The sequence below is a fragment of the Phodopus roborovskii genome, unplaced genomic scaffold (assembly GCF_943737965.1).
Source record: "Phodopus roborovskii unplaced genomic scaffold, PHOROB, whole genome shotgun sequence".
NCBI classification, from domain to species: domain Eukaryota; kingdom Metazoa; phylum Chordata; class Mammalia; order Rodentia; family Cricetidae; genus Phodopus; species Phodopus roborovskii.
Genome location: NW_026125258.1, coordinates 93,153 through 113,536, shown reverse-complemented (window position 1 = coordinate 113,536; position 20,384 = coordinate 93,153). Strand labels below are relative to the sequence as shown.

General features: G+C 43.3%; 1 protein-coding gene across 1 annotated transcript in view; it reads left to right on the top strand.

The window, feature by feature from the left end:
• Positions 1-66: 66 nt before the first annotated feature.
• Positions 67-20,384, top strand: part of LOC127227937 (potassium channel subfamily K member 10-like) — a gene marked incomplete at its 3' end in the record, with an annotated part of 87,605 nt that continues 67,287 nt past the window's right edge. Inside the window, exon 1 of the mRNA XM_051192310.1 lies at positions 67-133. Within this exon, the coding sequence (XP_051048267.1) occupies positions 82-133 (52 nt within the window). The remainder of the gene's footprint in view (positions 134-20,384) is intronic.

Sequence of the window (20,384 nt, the reverse complement as noted above, 5' to 3'; positions counted from 1 at the left end):
ATTATTATTATTATTATTATTATTATTATTATTTTGATTCTTTCTATTTCACCCCCTCCCCCCCCTGTGGGCAACGGAGCAATGAAATTTCCAATCGAGACGCCAAGAAAGCAGGTGAACTGGGATCCTAAAGGTTCGTATTGCCTACTTCGGGCTACCCTGGCTCTCCTCCACCAGCAGGTCCCTCCCTGGCAGGAGTGGGATGAGCTTGCTCCCGGCAGCACGCGTCCGTCCGGAGGCTGGGAAATGCGCCTGGCAACTGCAGCGTGGGTGGGAGGAGGGCGGAGGCAGAGTGGGGTTCGGAACCCAGATCGCGCCTGTCAAGATCACATAATCGTTGTCCCTCTAGGATGGTTTCACAATCTATTTAAAGATATACCAAGCTGGCTGTTTGTTTTGAAATTTCACCAAGTGTTGGTATTTGCGTTTGACTTTGTGTGTGTGTGTGTGTCCTTTGTTTCTGGTGATCTTTGTCTCTCTGGCAGACGGGTGGGGTGGCTCTCCCTGGACCTGGAGCTGCACTGCATGGCCTGGGTGTCCTCAGGGGGACAGGTTTCTTGGCAGCATCCAAGGCTGCGATCTGCAGCAGCTGTCGCTGGGGTAGTAGCACTTCTCTCGTAGGACATGTAGAATAATGGAGCCCACAGGGCCTCCAGAGTCTTTGCTTGGTCTTATTACCAATCCTGCCCGCTAGTTTGGCTCAGGTTGTAGAAAAGATGTGGGGAGTGGTTTTCCCCGACAACGTTGAGTCTGGGAAAGGGTCACGGGGTGACCTACAGTGTGCCCACTCACACAATGGTGGGGTATACTTTTAGGAATGTGAGGTCACTTTTCCTTCCGGTAAAGGAGATGTTAATGTACAGCTATTATGGCTCTTAATGATCAGCATGGGGACAGGAGAAGTTGAAACAGTGTGTCTGGTCACCTCTTAGCCTATGTACAAGCTGAACTGAGAGGTAGGCAGCCAGTGCTTGAGTGGGTCTTGGGGTTAAATTTTTGTGTGTGTTTAAATTTCTTTTTTTAAAGAGTGTTTTTATTTAGTCTTTGACAGTTTCAGGCAATACAATCTTGATCATATTTAATTCCTGCTTAGTTCCTCCATTTAAATTTCTTAATGACTACATTTCTTCCCTTCCCAGACTGGAACCAGGAAAGCAAGTTATTTGTGGAGTGAATGTCTTATGAATCGACTGGCTTACAAGCCAGTGAAGAGGCTCTCTCTGCCCTTCATTTTGCAAACACCTTCAGTACAGCCCCAGCCTTCTGTTTGGTCTCCAAATCTCTGGAAATAAGAAGTGGGATTTGGCTTTTGTTTTGAATCCTTGCAGGACATATTTATTTGTCAAATACATGCTTCCCACCAGGCACAGTCATGGTCCTGGAAATATAGTCAGAACAGGACAGACAAACTATGTGTCTTCTTGGAATTTACAGTGTGGGTGTCGGGTCAAAATTAGTCACTTCAGGGAGGAGTTAGTAATTACACATGTAGCACATTTTGTGAGCACTGTGGGGCTTTAAGAAAGTCTGATAAAAAAGACTGGAGCTGGGGTGTGGTGGTTCATGCCTACAATGCCAATGGAGTCAGGATTTCTATTAGTTCGAGGTTACCTTGGGGCTCTATAGTGAGTCCCAGGTCAAACCTGGGCTTCTATACTGTTTGAAACAAAACAAAGCAGATTGACAAAGACCAAGGGAGAGGATGCTCAGGAGGTTTTTGTAAGGCAGTGTACTGGACTGACACCTAGAATGGGAGTTATCTAGCCAGTGAGAAGGGCATCTGCCATAGGAAGAGGAAACTGCAGGACCAAGGTTGCAGAGAGGAAGGAACGCTTGCATTTGATGAGCTCAAAGTAGTGTCCCATGCCTGAAGGAGAGCGAAGGCAAGGAAAGGGTGTTGTGAGGTGTGTGTGTGGCTAGGGGAATCTACAGACTCTGGCTCCAAAGCCCCAGTGGTGGTGCCGATAGAGTCAGGTTTCAGATCCAGGAAGATGAGTCTTGATTTTAAGCCTCGAAGAGTTTTAGATGGAGTCATGGGATCTAAGTTTCTAAAGCATTGCCATGTGATGGGACTATGGGGACCAGATACAATGGCGCACTAACCAAGGCCGTGGCCGTGGGGATGGAGAGATGATGGATCAGCAAGCTGTGGTGACCCAAAATCAACAGGATTTGTGAAAGAAGCATCCAGGAGGGACGTCCAAAAGCACTGGGATTCGGTTGGGGCAGGCCCGGTGTGGAGAAAGGAGTGTGCTCACTCTAGGGTGAGATGTCCCCAGGAGGCAGGGGTTGACTGGGGAGGGGACGATAGCTTCCGAACTTTCAGTAGAAGAAACATTGAGAGACTGTCTTCGTGATGCTGGCTTTGGTTTGAAAACTGATTTCTGTAATAGATTCTTGGGTCCCAGTGACAAGTGCTTCTCACAAATTTCCCACATTTCACAGCCTGATACGGAGAAGGAAAGCATACACGTAGCTTCTACAGTTACAACCACAGCTGCTAAAAATAAACATCTCAATAAAAATAGCATCACTTCATGAGCTAGCCCAGCATGCCAGGTGCTTCATGTCCATTATTTCATTCACTTATTCTCACAATGCTTTAATTAAAAATTTAGTTAGCATATGAAGAATGGGTTTCATGATGAAATCTTCATTCATATATGTCATTATACTTTGCATATATTCATGTCCTCCACCCCAATTATCCACCCCAGTCCTCCCCCCTCACTGGTGTCCTTCTGGTTTGCTTTCATTATTAAAAAAGAAAATCTCTATTTTGTTCTGTGTGTATGGCTGTCTTGCCTATGTATGTCTGTGTACCACATGCATATAATATCCATGGAGACCAGAAGTGTAAATAACAGATCCCTCTTGGAACTGGAGTAACAGATGGCTATTCAGTTGTCATGTGGGTACCAGGAACTAAGCCTAGGTCCTCTGGAAGAGTAGTTAGTCTCCAGGCTCCATGTTTACAATCCTTATTTCATGTTATATTACTGTCCTATTTGACCTTTGCTTGTCGCCAGGACACTGTGAAACTGCCTTCCCCTGAAGTGGTCTGGTTCACACCTTTAATTTCTGATTGGTATAGGTGACTAGAGTCTCTCTGTGAGGCAGGAGGAAAGTGGGCGTGCCTTAGAATTATGTGCCGGACACCCATCAAATACCTTACATATATTAGTTTCATTCATGTTGACAAATATCTTAGGAGGAAAGCATTATCCTGCTTTTTAGAAATGAGGGAACTGAGGAATAGAGAGAGCAAATAACCTGCTCAGAGTTGCACGTCCAGTAGGAGGAGGGACTAGATTAGAATCTGGGCTCTTCAGCATTCTTCTAGCCCGTGTCTCATAAACTACTGGGATGATGGACTCTTGCCTGATGGGTCTCCCATCACTCAGGGAGTTTTCTCATCTGACCTGGTCCCACAGCCACTTTTATTTATTTTTTTTTTTAGGCACCAGAAATTTTATTTAATCCACTTTCCTTTTTTAACATTCTAGACACTGTAAACCAAATTAATCTTTTTGTTACCCAGGCTTGTGATAGGAACCATTGATTACAAAGCAGTGACAGACCTTAGCCTATTTGCTTTTTCTGGTCCCTTTCAATCTCTAGCTGTCACTTGTCCTTTCTTGGTTATCTCTTAATCTATTCTAACCCTGTGAAATAAGAACCAAAAGTGCCAACCTCAGTATTCTGAGATTTAAGAGATGATCCAATGGTAAATAAGCTCTGAGGAAGGCCCTTCCAAGTCCAGTGGCTCCTGCCCTATGGTAGTTTCTTCTTGGGAAAGCACACAGATCTAACAAAGACCAAGTGAGGGTCTGGATGGTAAGGTGCATGGGCCTGTGACCGCCACTAGCCACATCTAGCCTCAGGACTTCAAAGACTCCAGAGCTCATGTCCCCTGTGGAGGGCTCCCAGGTACCTCTCTCTTGACTGGAGACTCTCAGTTCCCTTCACCACACCTAGAACAGTATGAAGGACACAAGAGAGATCAAGGACAGAGTAACCAGCCCCAGCAGGACGAACACTGGCGAAGCAACTGCAAAGTTGGTGACATGTGCTCTTGGGAAGAGAGGCAGGGCCTGGAACAAGGATGGCAGCTGGAAGGTGAAGGGCAGTCCTGTCTCTCAGTAGCGGTAGTGATCAGGCTTGAAGGGGCCATCAATGGGCATGCCCAGATACTGGGCCTGCTTCTCAGTCAGCTTGGTCAGCTTCACATTCAGCTTGCCCAGGTGGGCTTCAGCCACTGCCTCATCCAGCTTCTTAGGCAAGAAGTGAACCCCAACGGGGTATTTATCTGGGTGGGTCCACAGCCACAGCCACTTTTAAAATAACCACTATGAGGCTTAATATTAATTACAAACTGTGTAGCCTATTAGCACAGGCTTATTATTAACTGGTTCTTACAACTTAAATTAACCAATTTCTATTGATCTGTTTATCGACACGAGGCCTGTACCTTACTGGTGATGCTTGGGCATTTTTTTTCCTTGGTGGCTGGATGGTGTCTCTTAGACCTCACCTTTTTAAAAATTAATTTACATTTTTACATTCCAATCCCAGTCCCCCCTCTCTCCTCTCCTCCTGCTACCCCCCAACGTCCCCCCCTCACCTCCCATCTGCTTCTTGGAGAGGGTAAGGCCTCCCATAGGAAGTCTACTAAGTCTGTCCCATCATCTCGTTGAGACAGGACCAAGGCATCTCTCCACCTCTCCACCTGCTGGTTCCCCATTTGTCAAACCCCACCTTCTTTCTCCCCTGAATCTCTGCTTGGATTTCCCACCTGGCTCTATTCTTCCTGGCTATTGGCTAAATAAACTTTTTCTTAACTAATGCTAATAAAACATATTCACAGCATACAAAGAGAAATCCCACATCAGTGAAAACCTCTCAGAAGGGGGAAAAAGAGAAAGAAGAGAATGAAGAGGAGAGGGATTAGAAAAGGAGGGGTATGCATTCAAAGTCACCAGAATCATTTAGTGGTACCTTCCTGCCTAGTTGGGATTTGCTTGCTGTTAAAGTATGTTAAGAGCTTTTAAGCCCCAAAAACATTAATGCAGGATGTTTAATGCCTTGAGGCAAGTGGATCAATATAGTGCAGAAAACTCAAGATTTGGGGGCAGAAGAGAATTAGCTTTTGAAGCCAGCTGTAACTGCTACTAGCTGCGTGACTTCAGGCTATTCATTTAGCTTCTCTAGGTCCTACTTTCTTCCCATAGAGAGCAGTCATTGACGCGACCTTTGTGTACCTCCCCGACTCTCTCATCATACTACCCTCCCGGTAGTATGGTTGGGCATACGGGCAGTGACTTGCCCTACTCCTCTTCCCCATCTCCTCTTCTTCTGTAAATAAATCATGTTGTTTTTTGTCTCAGGGCCTTTGCATTTGTTCTTTGAGATGCTGGTGATGAGTATTCACACACCTGGCTCCTTTCTTCCATGTGACTCTCAGGTCAAATGTTACCTCCTCTGAAAGGGATTTCCTGCCCTATTTGAAGAATCCAGTTCCCTGTCTCTGCCAGGTTCTATAATGTGTCATCTGCTTAAGGGTTTTTCTGGCAGTTGCTTAAATTGGGAACCATCTTCTTATATATCACATTTGATGCCAGCCTCCTTTACTAGCATGTGAGCTTTATGATCATGAGCAGGTGCTTCCTCATCCTGTTCATTATTGTACTTCAGTGCTGCAAGAAGTACCTGGCAGACATTAGTCACTCATGGAGCCATTATTTAATGGCTGATGAGTTGGATGGATTGACGGAGATAGGAATGGGTTAAAGGGGGAGGAGAGCTAGGTAGAGGGAGAGATGGATAGGTGCACATAGATTCATGTTTGGATGGATGATGAGCAGGTGGATGGGTGGGCTTGGAGGAAAACCTGAGACTCTGTGCATCATGAAATTCTAGAATCCTCTAAGCTACAAACCACAAAGTACAAATAAGGCTAGAAGAATACTGTCTTCAATAACATGGTCCCAGAATGGATACCCATAATTCCTTTTCCTTTCTTTTTTCTCAAGCCTGTAGCATACACTTTCCTTTTCCCCTTTCTCCAGAACTGAAAGACGACAATAGTATGAGGTAGTGATGCCAGGTGGGTGTGGCCAGTCAGACAAAGATCTGGTCAGTATTGAGTTAATAATGGAGCTGCAGCTATTTGCAGGCACTTTAATACACTCGAGAAGTAAGACCTTGGGACTGGAGCTGGATTCTTTAAAAAGCTGCACTTTCAGAAAGGCCTTCTTCACCTCTTGTGTAGCGCTTTTCAGTTTACAGAACACCTTTAACAAACGATGTCATTTATTCTTCAGGCAACTTTTTTTTGTTGTTGCAGATATTAGAGTTTTGTCTTACTGCTGGGAAAGTTAGAATGTAGAAAAAGGATAAACTGCTTATTTGGGGCCTCCAAACTTCAAATGGGTGGAGCAGAGGCAGACTCAGGCAGTTTCCTTCATACCTTCTGTCCGTCCTTCTCTCCAGGGTCTTTATCAGTTCCAATGTCACCCTTACTTCCTCCTCAACAGTATCCTCCCAAATCTCTTTGAGAGAGGTGCAGGTCTCCAGCTGTGGGCTGTTTCAGCAGCTTGCACCTGCATAGAGCGACATATATGTTACCTCGTGAGTCAGAATGTAGAATTCAGTCTGCCTATAGAAGCCCACCTTCCATTCTGCCTAAAAGAAGTCTGTGGTGGATGGGAGCTAGACTGAGTTTGTGAGGTCCCATGAGTGTTGTCTTTGTTAGCATGTTTCCAAACACACATTTGCACAGTTTAGGTTTTCTGGAAGGGAAATCATCTATTTCTGATTTGATATCCAACTTTCAGAAGATCAGCATTCCAAATGCAATTATTAACGAGCCCAAATCACCATAATTAGTTCAGAAAGTACAGCAGGATGATGTCCCAGAGATTTTCTGGGATAAGATTTGGTTCAAGCGTCCTTTACAGCATGGTTGATTCTTCCTCTGTGGAATGAAGACAGGGCATGTGCATGGTTGCTGTCCATCCCATTCCTAACATATCTATGCCTTGGCTTCACCTTAAGTTAGGTCATTTGAGAAACACGGTGCTGTTTTGCCCCAAATGGAAACTGAGATATTGTATACTGTTTATTAGACAATGAGTTAGTGAATTGCTTTTTACTTTTAGTCTATGGGGAATCTCTCTCTCTCTCTCTCTCTCTCTCTCTCTCTCTCTCACACACACACACACACACACACACACAGAGAGAGAGAGAGAGAGAGAGAGAGAGAGATGTTGAATGATAGAGCAGAAAGAAGCCATTTGGCCACAGCCAATTAAGATGCTTCAGTTTAGTCCCTGGGTGAAAGCAGAAATTTGAATAAAAATGATGATATCTTTTCATCATTTTGTTAAATATCATTCATATTTTGTTAAGAGGGCACTTAGTGAGTGGCTCACATTGAGTTAGATCAGCTTAGGGGCCCATCCACAGGCTTTGCTATGGAACATAAATGTGGCATTGGGAGTAAGGTCACTGTATTGATTTATACCCTCCTGGCTTATTTCTGTCCTTAAGAATCATCTTATTCTGAACTCTGACCCTTTGGGTCCTTCACAGCAGCTTAGTGTTGTCTGTGACACTTACTGTCACCCAGAATTGGGAGAACAGAGACCTCATATCTACTCTACAGAACATCTATCCAGGGCTTATGGACAAAATTTGAGATTTCTGTTTTATTCTTCCAAGTGTCTGGAACTGGGTGCCATGGAGTGGCAATGAACCCTGACTTTCTTGTCCTTTGCTTGAGGTTGGAGGTGTGAGGGCCACAGCCACTGGCCAAAGAAGGAATGGGCATGAAGAAAATGCTCTCCCTTTACCATGTCCAGACAGAGAGGCGGGGAGGAGGGAGTGGGCATTAATGACTGCAAGCGTGGAATTGTGGATGTTAAGGACTATAAGAGTAGAGTCAGGGATTTTGTGTATAAATTTGGCTTTATTGCTTCAGTGTAAGTAAACAGGGTTTGTTGCTACCACACACAAGCAGCCACCACAAGCAGCTTCTCCCTCCTCCCTCTTTCCTTCCTTTCTCTGTCCTCACCCTGTTCTTACAGAGTTCTGCTCTTTGTTGCTATTGCCTCTGTGAAATAGTCTCTCTTCCTCCCTTACCCAGTCATTCAATGTAGGGAGTTGTAGTTATTAAATAGATAGTGGAAGACACAACGAGATTTTTCTTTTCAGATGAAGGAGAACTTGAAAGTTCACCGTGGCCTTTGTAGATAGGCTTGAAGTGCCAGTCCTTGTAATTATGACACAGAAGCCAGAAACAAGTATACTATGCAGAGAATAAGCTTCTTATGTAGATAAGTAGGCTAGCGGTCTCCTGAATTACAACAAAATATTCTAGTAGGATAAAGATAAATATTGTGATTTAACCTGTATGTATTGTGCATGAGTTATTGTGTGTTCATGTGTGAATGAATGCGTGTGGACGTTAGAGGGTATCATCCGTCTGTCCGTCCGTCCGTCCATCCATCCATCCATCTCTTTACTTTTTTGAAGACAGGGTCTCTCACTAAATGGAAGTCATTTGGGCCAGACTGACTGGTCAGAAGCTTCAGGAATTTTCATAGTCCTAGTCCTGGGTTATAGATGTGTGCTGTCGTACACAGCTTTCATATGGATGTTGGGGGGCTGAACTCAGTACAGTGAGTAGTTTACTGAGCCCCATAATTTTAATGTGATATGAACCTCGTAGGTCAAACAGATGCTGGGTGTTAGTTGTGATACTTGATAATTGAACACTCACCAACGTTGCCAACTAAAAAAAGAAGTTAGGTAAATAGCTGAAGAAATGGCAAGAGGAAAATATTAAAGACAAAAATTCCTACCTATTAGTTTATTTCCCTTCTTTAAAAATTGGAGATGGCTTACTTTTTACCTATTTTATCTGCAGACCAACCTGAGCCATAACCCAAATCTACTGGTTGTGATTGTTGTTTTAGGTTAAAGGCATACATTTCTCACTGCAAAAAACTTAGGTCAGTTCTGGTCCAGCATATACATTATTAGAATGGCTTGAGAAGAGATTAAATGCAGGTTATAATCATTTAACTTAGACTCAAGGTAAGATATCCCCTTGTGCAGATGGCAGCTGTGGGAGGATCAGAGTTACAAGGTTGCCTCTGCTGCACCTATAGAAAAGAAGAGAATGGAGTTGTTGATCACTGAGTCTCTTTGGTTTTCTTTTGAGTTACATTGCTTAGTTGTTACTGACTGGAGGAAATTTCTTCATTTTGCCTTGGCCTCTTTAGCTGTAAGATGGGCAAATTATAGCCAGCACATCCTTGGCTTGCTATGTAGTTGACATGAAATGAAATGATGCATCCAGAGTTCTTCTAAGTGTGGCATTGATGATGGATGCCCTATGCTTGTGTGAAGCTTGCAGCAACTCTCAGCTTCTTGAGATACATCTGAGTCACAGTCCGGGTTTCTGGGAAGTGTGATCTGTGGCAGAGGCATCGACACCACTCTTGGGAGTTTTCTGGGGTCCCAATGCCCTTAGTCTAGGTTTATGAAATCTAGGCTGTTCTGATTAAAAAAAAAAAAAAGATCAGAGAAAAAAACATAGTTTGCCATTGCAATGTTTGAGTTTGAGTTCTTGTTCTACTGACTTTGTTGGCTGAGTATCTTAGTCCATTTAGGTTGCTGTATTAATACGAGACCAGCGTGTGGACTTGGAAAAATCACGTAACCTTTTGAGCCTTTATTTGTCATCCACCCCCCACCCCAAAACACATCTTACAATAACATTTTTGGCAATTTAGATAATCAATTGAGATAAATGTAACTATGATTTATAAACTGTAAAATTCTGTACCAGCTTTTCCCAAAGTGTGTTCTGTGAGATACTGCTGGTATCAATCCATGCTCTGAAGGAAAGACAAAAATCAGGCCTGTCTGGGGATGGAGCCAGTGGTAGAGCCTGGCATACCTATAAGGCCCTGAGTTCGATCCCAAACACCAAATACCAAAAAAACAAAACAAAACAACAAAACTGCTGTCAGAATACAAAAACAAAACAAAACAAAACAACACCCCAACCCAAAAACCCCCAAAAGCAAAAAACCAAAACAACAAAACCAAAACCCAAAACCAATAACAACAGTGGCAGCAACATCAATGACAGGTTTTCATGAAATAATTTTGCAGAATGATGTTTGTCCAGTCCCTCGAAAGTCTTCACAGGCCCTTAGTGTTTTACTGTATCACTGGCCACCAAATAAATCCCAACATTTAACAGGCCTGGTGTATGTGAAGCACTGGGCTTCATCCCCACAACTATTAAACAAGAAAGTATCTATTGAGCTATTTTTATGAGAACCATGATGATGATGTCAGTGATTATCCAAAAGGAGAAAGGCTATAAAACAACACCTTTTTAACTCACTGTGAAAACCAGAGATTGAATGGGAAAACTCAAACTTCCCTATTATGAAGAGTCTTCATAAGCTTTTTTTTTTCATATATTTAGTAGTTGAAAGTCCAGCCTTTGGCTATGTATAGTGGATCATACCTGTAATCCCAGTACTTGGGAGGATGAGGCAGGATGTTATGAGTTCTAGGCCAACTTGAGCTACATGGTGAGACCCTGTCTCCAAAGAGCTCTATCTCTCTACCTCTCTCTCTCTGTCTCTCTGTATCTCTCTCTCTCTCTCACACACACACCTCCCCCAAAAACAATACCCTAAAACAAACTCTACACTCCAGTCAGTGTTCTCAAATAAAGTCAGAAGTAGCAGGGTAGTCTCTGGTCTGAGCAACCAAATGTTGAGGAATGGGGTGTCCATATCCGTGATGATACCATCTGAATCGTGTGATTGAGACATGAGTGGGTAGCTCGTTGAGATGTCAGGGACAGCGTGCTTGGGGTAACAGGCACACACAATGACACGCTGGTGGAGGAGGACTGTTACCACTCCCTGTCATATTTCCAGTAAGCACTCTTTTGACAAACTGTTGCATCGTCTCTGTAATCTTGAACAAATGGTTTCCTGGAAGGAGGCTGCGTCAGGGCTCCCACGATTTCCTGAATCACACACCTGGCTCATTCCTCGTGTGACTTGTATTTTGAGGGAAGTCAGGAACAGAACGGTGTGAGGACGGTATCTTTGAGTGTCACTGTGGACTTGAGCAGGATCGAGAGGTGGGGACTGTTGGGTATATCATGCTCCACCCAAAGTGACAATAGGAGGGGTGTAAGGCAGGGCGAGAGGGCCCCTAGCGCAGTCCTGTACTAGAGCCAGCTCTTATGTTGTCTGTAACCATGGTAACTAAGGGCTGAAAGAATCTTAGGATGCCCATATGCCACTGTAACACCCCAAACCCCACTGAGCCTATTATTTTCCCTCTGTTCTTTCAACCTGAAAACTCCTTCTGCCCCCCCCCCCCATGGGATGAATTCTTATTTGGTACCTTAAATATTAAATTTTTATTTATTTGTCATATATGTATGTATATGTATTATATCATGTGTGTATATTATATATGCACATACAGATGTACATACAGAGAGAGACAGAGAGAACAACTTGTAGGAGGAGCTTCTTTTCTTAGACATGGGTTCTGGAGATCAAACTAAGGTACTAAAACTTGATAGTAATCACCCTTACCCACTGAACAATCTCGTTGTCCCACTGGGGTGTGTGTGTGTGTGTGTGTATTTGTGCCTGTGTATAGGTGTGACTGCTTGTTGTGTAAGCATTCTTGGAGCCTAGAGGTGAAATTTGGGATATCTTCTTCCATAGCACCCCTGCGCCTAGAGTTCAGTGATTTTGTAGATTGAATGGCTTTGATCCCCTGTGACCCCCAGTGCTGGGACTATAGACATTTAAGTGGACACTGGTGTTTTTATCCTTGCATGGAAAGCACTGTACCCACTCAGCCAGGGCCTGGGGCTGTTAACTGTTAACTGTACACTTCTGAACCCCCTGTTTTCTTGTTTTAATTTTCTGTGTATGGGCTTTTACCTGTATGCATTTCTGTGTACTGCATGGATGTCTGAGTGTCTGTGGAGGCAAGAAGAGAGCACACTCTGGAGCTGCTGTTAACATATGAGTTGCCGTGTAGATGTTGAGAATTGAACTTGAAAGGTGCTGGAAGCCCCGTTTTCAGCTCCTGGGTCCACAGTGGCTTTGTTATGACCTAGGCCTGGCCTGCATATGCATAGCGTACTCAGCATTTCTGTTTCTACCGTGAAAAGTTTCATAAGGCTGGGGTTGCACATGCTGCAGGTGTAATTACAGCTGTACCCGATGACGGTGGCTCTCGCTCTGTGATGTTGACAATGTTGCTTCTCTGGCAGCTGGGTTAGATGCTGAGAGTTTTGGATGTGTTCCCCAGGAAGACAGAAAGCCAATGAGGGCTTGATACATTCAAACTCTGGTCTTTTGCCAAAAGACTTTGATATTGGCTTGAGGGGGATGTGTGGTATGGTGTCTTCAGGGTGGTATCATGAATGGTGGTCACATTATGACCAGTGTAGCAGGTGATAGATGAGGTGTTTGTTTATTTCTTCAGGATAATAGTATCTCCAGGAATGGTGTAGAGGCTACTAAAAGTTCATTTTAAAGATTATTAAAACCACTCGTAAACTGCACAATGGATTTAGCAAATGTTTATAATGGAAAACTGCTATGTGGCTGGAACACTGGACTTTATCAGGACATTTGGATCTTCTTGTAGAACTCGTAGGAGCTAAAAAGCATATAGTTGTGAAAAGAGAAGTGTTTCATGACATCTTTGGTTATGAGAACCAATTATGCAAAGGGGAGGTGTGTTGCAGAGCAATGGCTCTTGCATATTCAATTTCTTACTTGAAAGAATCTTTTCTCTGGCTTTGTCACTCAGCCCTTGATTCTATGGTAATTTATGCATTTGGAGTGATCAAATCAATAAACGGAAAGCTATAGTGTGTCCATATTCTCCTAACTTCAAATGATTCATGGAAGCATGCAGCTGTCGGTCCAACATAGCAGGCCTAATAAAGATTGCCAGCATCCCCTCCCCCCCATGCCGGCTGTCGCCTTGTTCATGGCGTGTCCAGAGGTATTGTAACATAGCGGTATTTTTCCTTTGACTATAATAGGACCCCCTCCCTGCTTGTCCTGTCCTTGTGGCCTCAGCTCAGAAGTCCTCCTCTGAGCCTGAATTAATGAGAGACTATGACGCATTGATTCCTTTCTCTGGCAGGCTGAGAACACAACTTCTATAGACACATGAATGCCAGATTATCAGGCAGTGAGTGCTGTATTCAGCCCCAGTTATAAAGAGAGGCAGACCAGACAGCCACAGGGGGCTGGAGTTTGGGAGCTCTGCAAGTCCTTGTCCACTTTGACCCTCACCACTGTTTCCCATGGCTGTCAGGATGCCTTGTGTTGTTATTCGTCATCCATCTGGTTATTCTGAACACTTACTGAGTGAGCTTAAACAGAAATGGGGCTGGGTACTGTATACAGACACATGGAGAAGTGCGAAGTCCCCATGGGCACTCAGAGGAGTCACAGTTTGGCCATCAAGACAAGTGCTGAGTCAAATACTTACGATGTACTGCGAGAAATCCATTGCTAGAGATGCGGATTCAGACCTGGTACTCAGACCACACCTGCTTTCTGCCCAACCTGAGTCTCCTCTGTCACATACTCCTGCTGCATGATGTCCTGCCTGCATGCATGGAGACCAACAAATGTGTTCTGAACCTGCAGGGACAATAAGCTAAAACAAATAATTCCTCCTTGCTTGGGGTTGAGTCTACACTGGTCCTTATGGGCTCATAAGGACCTTCTCCCAGCCTTCTCTGTACAGCCTTCTCCCCAGCTGGTAGCACTCTTTTTGGAGGCTGTGGAGCTTAAGGAAGTGGGTCTGGCTGGTGGAAGTAGGTTACAAAGGACAGTGGGCTTCAGAAGTGGTAGCCTGACTCCTGCTTCCGGTCCTGTTTGATTTCCTGGTCTGCTGTGGTATGAGGAGTCTCGGACACATGCTTTCTTCTCTGTGCTTTTTCCTCCATGATGGGCTGCAATCTCGCTGAAATCGGTGCCCAGATACATTTTCCCTCCCACAAGTTGTTTTTTGATCACAGTGGTTCAAACATAACCAACTCATCCCTTATGCTGTTTCTAAAAGGTGGTTTAGCCACAGATTTGAGAAAAGTAACTAAATCAGCAGGTTCCCCATAAAAATAATCCCACTCTTGGTTACAGTTGGTATATGACTGCCACCACCAGTATCCAACAGACACACACACACACACACACACACACACACACACACACACACACACACACACAAGTATCCAACCTTACTGTCTTACTTCTATCACTTACAGCGCTCTCTAACTTCTTTATGGAGAGAGTCTTACTATGTAGCCCAGTCTAAGCGTTGAACTTGCCACTCTCCTGCCTCAGCCCCTAGCATTACAGGTCTGGACTACCTGATGCTAGACAGTGCATCAACACCTCCATTCCCTGAGCATTGCGTATGTTTTGGGCAGGGCCTCAGTTTCCCTCACAGTGATAACTCACTTGATGCTGTGTCTTTTATTGGTTTCTTAGCAACCTTTCCATCTGTGGCTCTCTTCTCTAATTCCCTAATGGTGCTTCTTGCACTTCCCAAACAAACTACAAATTCTCACTGTAGGTTCAGCTTCTTGGAGGAACTCAAATGAAGACATGGTGAAAAGATTTTTCTCCCCTGTGTCTCTGCCTTTTGCATCAGGCACCATCTCTGATGGCGGAATGAGGGGAGAGGTTACAGTACTCCAGGATACCTAATTTGTCACTAAGGCAAACAGCTTTCAAGGAATATGATCTATACCTAAGAAGCCACTTCCTTCCTAGAACACATTCCTTGAGTCCTGGTTCCAGCAAATGAACAATGTGATAAGCCACGGGGAGATGAGGTGCACCCAAGCCTCATCAAACCAGTTTATTTCCATAATTCTTCTCATGACAGGAAAAAAGGAAATGCAATTGACTTTTCATTATTTACAATAATTATCATGTTCTACAAAGTTGCTCCAAATACCAAATTAGCAAATAAAAATCCTTGCCACTATGGGAAGCCCAGGGTCAGGTCCCTGCCAACCTCTGGTCTCATCAAGTGATCAGGACAGACTGTCACCCTATTGGGTTTACACTGCTGGTTCCTTTCACGTTGAACCCCCTGGCTATAGCCCTGGCACGCGTGCCTGGAGGAAACCCCCTTCCACACACCAGCTTTCCTCTGAAGTCCTTCCTTATTTTCTGAAGTCATCTCTTATTTTTCTAGGTAGCACTTCCAGGTAATGCTTGGGTATTTGGGGCAGTGAGATCATAGATGTATCATAAATAACACAGATGCTTACACTGTGAAAGCTGAAATGAGAAGACAGAGCACAGCTTGGCTGATCTTCAGCTGAGGGTGTGCCTTGTGACTGGATCCCACCCCCCATTGTTCGCCTCATGTCTCTAAATGACCACAAAAATACCACAAATATTGACCATGAGGGGGATCTCGATAAAATTTTCAAATAACAGAATACATGAAAAATAGAATTAGTGAATAATAATGAGAGACCACTGTCTTCCTTATCGCACTGAGACTTGATTTCAGTTTAGTATATTTATAAACACATGAGTCAGCCTCCATGATTGGTACTGATACCGAGATATTAATGAAATGGTCCTTGTCCTTTAAGGGTCCATTCCAGTGGCTCGGAGACATTCAGTGACATAATATAGTAGAGAGAAACAGCCAGAAGAGAGAAACAGCCCTCATAGAGGGCCTGGAGGGACACACCAGGTAGGTCTTGACAGGTTGCATTTTGAACACTCATAGGGAAAGCATAGTCAGAACAACCTTGTCTAATGTGATTGACTATGCTAGGCTAGCTGCCTCCATACCCTCTGGGACCCTCCTGATCCTCAATGAATCAAGCATTCCCACATACACTCAGGCTCTCTTTGTACTTCGGGGCATTCTTTCTTCTCTGCAGCCACTGGTCTTTCACTCTCTACATGAATATTCTCATCTGTGTGTAAATGGGCTTCGGTATCACATATTTTCTCCCTGGCCCCCATCTCTTCTAGCTATCGCTTCATTTCTAGAAAGAGTGCTCTAAGGATGACATCTTCATTTACCTCACTTTATAAGTGGCTACTGCTTCCCAGGGTCAACTTTCACAATGAGGGGTTCTTCATCTTTATGGCCTTTTGAGTATGCCTTAAGATACTAGTACTTCATTTTGCCAAGACTCTGGTAGAAGTTCCTTGTACAACATGGGCACTGACTGTTAGAGGGATAGGTTCTCACCAAATGAAGAAGTTCCAGGATTGACTCTGCTATTTCATAACACCATCAAGAACATCATTCTTGTTGGTTCATTCAGTTTCCTATTCTACTTTCTTGAAATATACCAGCACTGGTCGTGGATGGCAGTACAAAGACCAAGGAGCTCTCCAAAGCCATTTTATCCCAAAGACAAAAAAAGGGAATGAGGCTCTCCGTCTTTGGATATTTCCTTTCCCTTTCTCCTACCCCTTCTCTTTCTGTTTTACTTCCCCTTCTCTTCTCCTTCCCTACTGTCTTAGTCATTCATTGTTCTATTGCTGTTAAGAGATACCATGACCAAGACAAGAAAGCATTTAAACGGGAGCTTGCTTAACAGTTTCAGAGACTTAGCTCATTATCTTCATGGTGGAGAATATGGCAGCAGACAGGTGTGGTGCTGGAGAAGTAGTTGAGAGCTACATCCTGATCTGCAGAGACTAAGAGCCTGGGTACACTCCCAGTGACACTTCAACCAGCAAGACCACACCAACTCTGACAAGCCCACACCTCTTAACCCTTGGTTCTGTAGATTCTTCTTGGTTGACCTCAGCAGCCCTTTAGTGCCATGTAAATGCAATAATTTCTAAGAGTGTGTATGCCTAGTTTCCCCCTTGATGTTTCTACTCACGTGCCTCAAGGCCCCCCTTTCAGCACAAAGACCATCACACACCTGTGGACTTTGCATTCCTAACCTGTGCTTCCCAGACTGCCTTATCTCAGAGAATGGTACCATCTTATAAAATACAGTCCTATTTTTCATGTCCCCCCTCTCAACCTTACACATTCTATTCTCTAGCAAGTCCTGTCTACTGGACCTCTAAAAATATATATACCTAGAATCTTTGTTTCTGTTCTTTTCTTCTGCCACCCTCGATCTATGTGTCCTCTTAGTTGGATGGATGACAGTGCCTTTATAGTGGTTTATTTACTTCTTTTCCTAATCACTGGTATTCTATGACATATCATTTCGGCTAAGCAGTCTGTACTGCTGGTGGCTTGCAAAGCCTTGTGGAGTAGATTTGCTAGCCTGCCCACAACCTTGTTTGGAATAACCTCTCCTCAGTTTCCTCTGGACCTTTCCATTTTCCAAACCCTGCTTATTAAAAGACCTTTCTAAAACCTGAATTTCCTCCTTAAATTATCTCCTATCCAGTCTTTCTGCGACTGACTCCTCTTCACTTCTGAAACCTCAGGCCAAATGTTGTATCCCTAGAGAGCTTTCTCTAGCTACCCACTCTCACCAGCAACCTTGTGTTATAATTCTCTGTACTGGGCCTATAATTCCCTGCAAAAAACCCTTCTATTTGGTAATTTAATGAACCAAAATGAATGAAATTACTAAACTAAAACCACCAAAATGATATCTTCATGCATTAAGGGGGCAGAGACTTGTAAGGAGGCAAACACAGCTAGCAGCATTTCATTCTCTTGCAAAGACCGAAGATAATGGTAATGATAATGAGCATGGCCAGGATGATGATGATGATGACGATGATGATGATGATGGGGACCACAGTGAGAACTGATGTATATGGTTATTGTGGATCAGGAACAGTGCCAGGAATTTTGCATATGTTGTAGTACTTAGTTCTGACATTGTCACAGAATATTGTTACTCCTTTTTCTACACTGAGACTGGTATATGTCTGGTATATGAAGCTTTCAGTGAATGTTTTCTGTGTGGATAAACGAGTTTCCCTATGAGAGTCTACTTCAGGTATGAGTGAATCCAAAGCATGCATCATGAACGTGGTCTGTATTTGCTCATGTGATGATTAAAATAGCCCCTAGCAGATTAAGAAAGGGAAAGATAATATAGGATACATGATTGACTATATTTCAATATGTGGTAAATAAAATTAGTTTTCAGGCAAGGATCCCTTGGCTGTTGTCTTCCACCCTGATTAACGGAAGGTGCAGTTGAGTTCTATAAAAGCGTCAGGGAAGAATGAAGTCAGGCATGATGGCACATCTGTGATTCTAGCAAGAGGATAGAGAGTTTGAGGCTAGCCTATGCTACAAAGTGAGATTTGGTTTAAAAAGAATAAAGAAAAAGTAAAAGAAGAAAAGTTAAAAGAGAAATTCAGATTGAGTTATTTTCTCATTGCAACATCCTGAAGATGCACTCTTACCATTGTGTGGTTATTCAGCAAGACCGTCATGTTTCCAGGTTTTTGGCTCTTACAATCTTCTTGTCCTCTATTCCACAATGTTCCTTGAGTTTTAGGTTTAGGAGTTGTATTGCAGATCTATCAACTGGTGATGGGCATCCCAACGTACCCTAAGGTCAGTTGTTCTCTGCATTTTGACCATTGGTAGCTTTTTGTAATGATTTCTGTCTGTTGCAAAAAGCAGCTTCTCGCATGAAGGGTGATATCTACACTTATCTGTGGGTAGAAGGATGAATGTTTAGAATGTTCATAGGGATTTTACTGGTTTAGGAAAGTGGTGGTAGCAGATTCTCCTCTAAGACTCATGAACTCAACAAACATGTTTCCTTGGTTAGATTTATGGGACCAGGCATGCTTTCCTTCCTGTTCAGTGGGCCTTGAGTTCATATGAACAGCTATTGGTTATCACCAATATATAAATACTACCATTTCCCCTTTAGGAATCATCTGTCATGTTGATCATTGTTATGGTCAGGAGGTGTTCCAGCTGATTGTTTTCACAGCCTTAGTAACTTGCATATCACTTTCTGGTACTAGGAGAGCTTGTCTTCAGGAAGACTTTCTGGCCAAAATCTGTGTGTCTTATGTCCAAAGAACATGGTGTCTTTGGCAACAGAGACCTACTTTTAACTATTAGGAGGCAACCAATGTCAATAGCAATAGCCTATTGTTTGGGGTTCTCTTGTACTCCTCTGACAAACTATAAAGGAGGTTTCTTTTTTCATGCCTGGTACTGAAGTTTTTGTTAGATACTCTATGGCTCTTGGAATATTATCTGTAGAGTATTATCCCTCCAAGTAGCCTAGCATCACACACACACACACACACACATATATATGTGAATACAATATGTACACACACACACACACACACACACACACACACACGATTTTAGGTAAGTATAGAATGATGATATGCTATGTCATTTCCAAGCATCCTTAGTGTTAATCCCCTTCTCCTCCCCTTCCCATTGTCCCCCTTCCACAGTATTTCCTATGCTAACTTTACTTTTTATTTAATTAGGAATCTTGAGATTGGGTCTCATTATGTAAGCCAAGATGACCTTAAACTTTTGGTTCTCCTGCCTCAGCCTCCTAAATTCTGGAATTACAGATGTATACCACTTTGTATTTCACTTTTAAAGACTTAAAAAAATCAGCTTTCCTTTCATCAATGATTTGTACTGTACTTAATACTTTTATTTAATGTATTCAGCCATTAAAAAAACAAGTAAATATTGTCTTATCTCAGATAATAACACCTATATTATCATAGGCATTCTTTGGTTCTATTTTTCCTAGTGTTTACTATAAAATAAACCCATAACTACTGCAAGAAGGTTATATATGTGTGTCACCTACTATTATCTCACATACTTTTGGGACTACCCAAGGCACTATTGTTTACAAAATTACAGTTCTGTGATGGGATAATTCAAGTGTCAACCAGACAATTAGTAAAACACACTTCTGGGTTTATCCATGGAGCCTTTTTCAGAAATGATTAGATCATCAATGTCCTGGCCTAATCAAAGGGAGGGTTCGTCAAAAGAAAGGGAATCAATTAAATGCCGAAGAGGGAAATGGCTGCTTATTTGTGAAAGAGCAAGTTTCCAGTTTTGTGGGGAGATGAAGGTAGGTGGGACCCTTGAGGTACTAGGTTGAATATAGATTTATTTCAATGGCTAATTTGGAGCCTTGGAAGGCTATCACATGTAGTGTATTGACCTTCTGGAAACAGTGGGATGCATGTATGTAGTCTTAACTAGCAGGAAGGAAAAGAGCAAGCTCAGGAAGAAACTGCAGTAATCCGGGTGGGAAATAATGAGGCCGTGCACTGTCACTGTGCTCCAGGTCTGGGCTAGAGAGGCCCCAG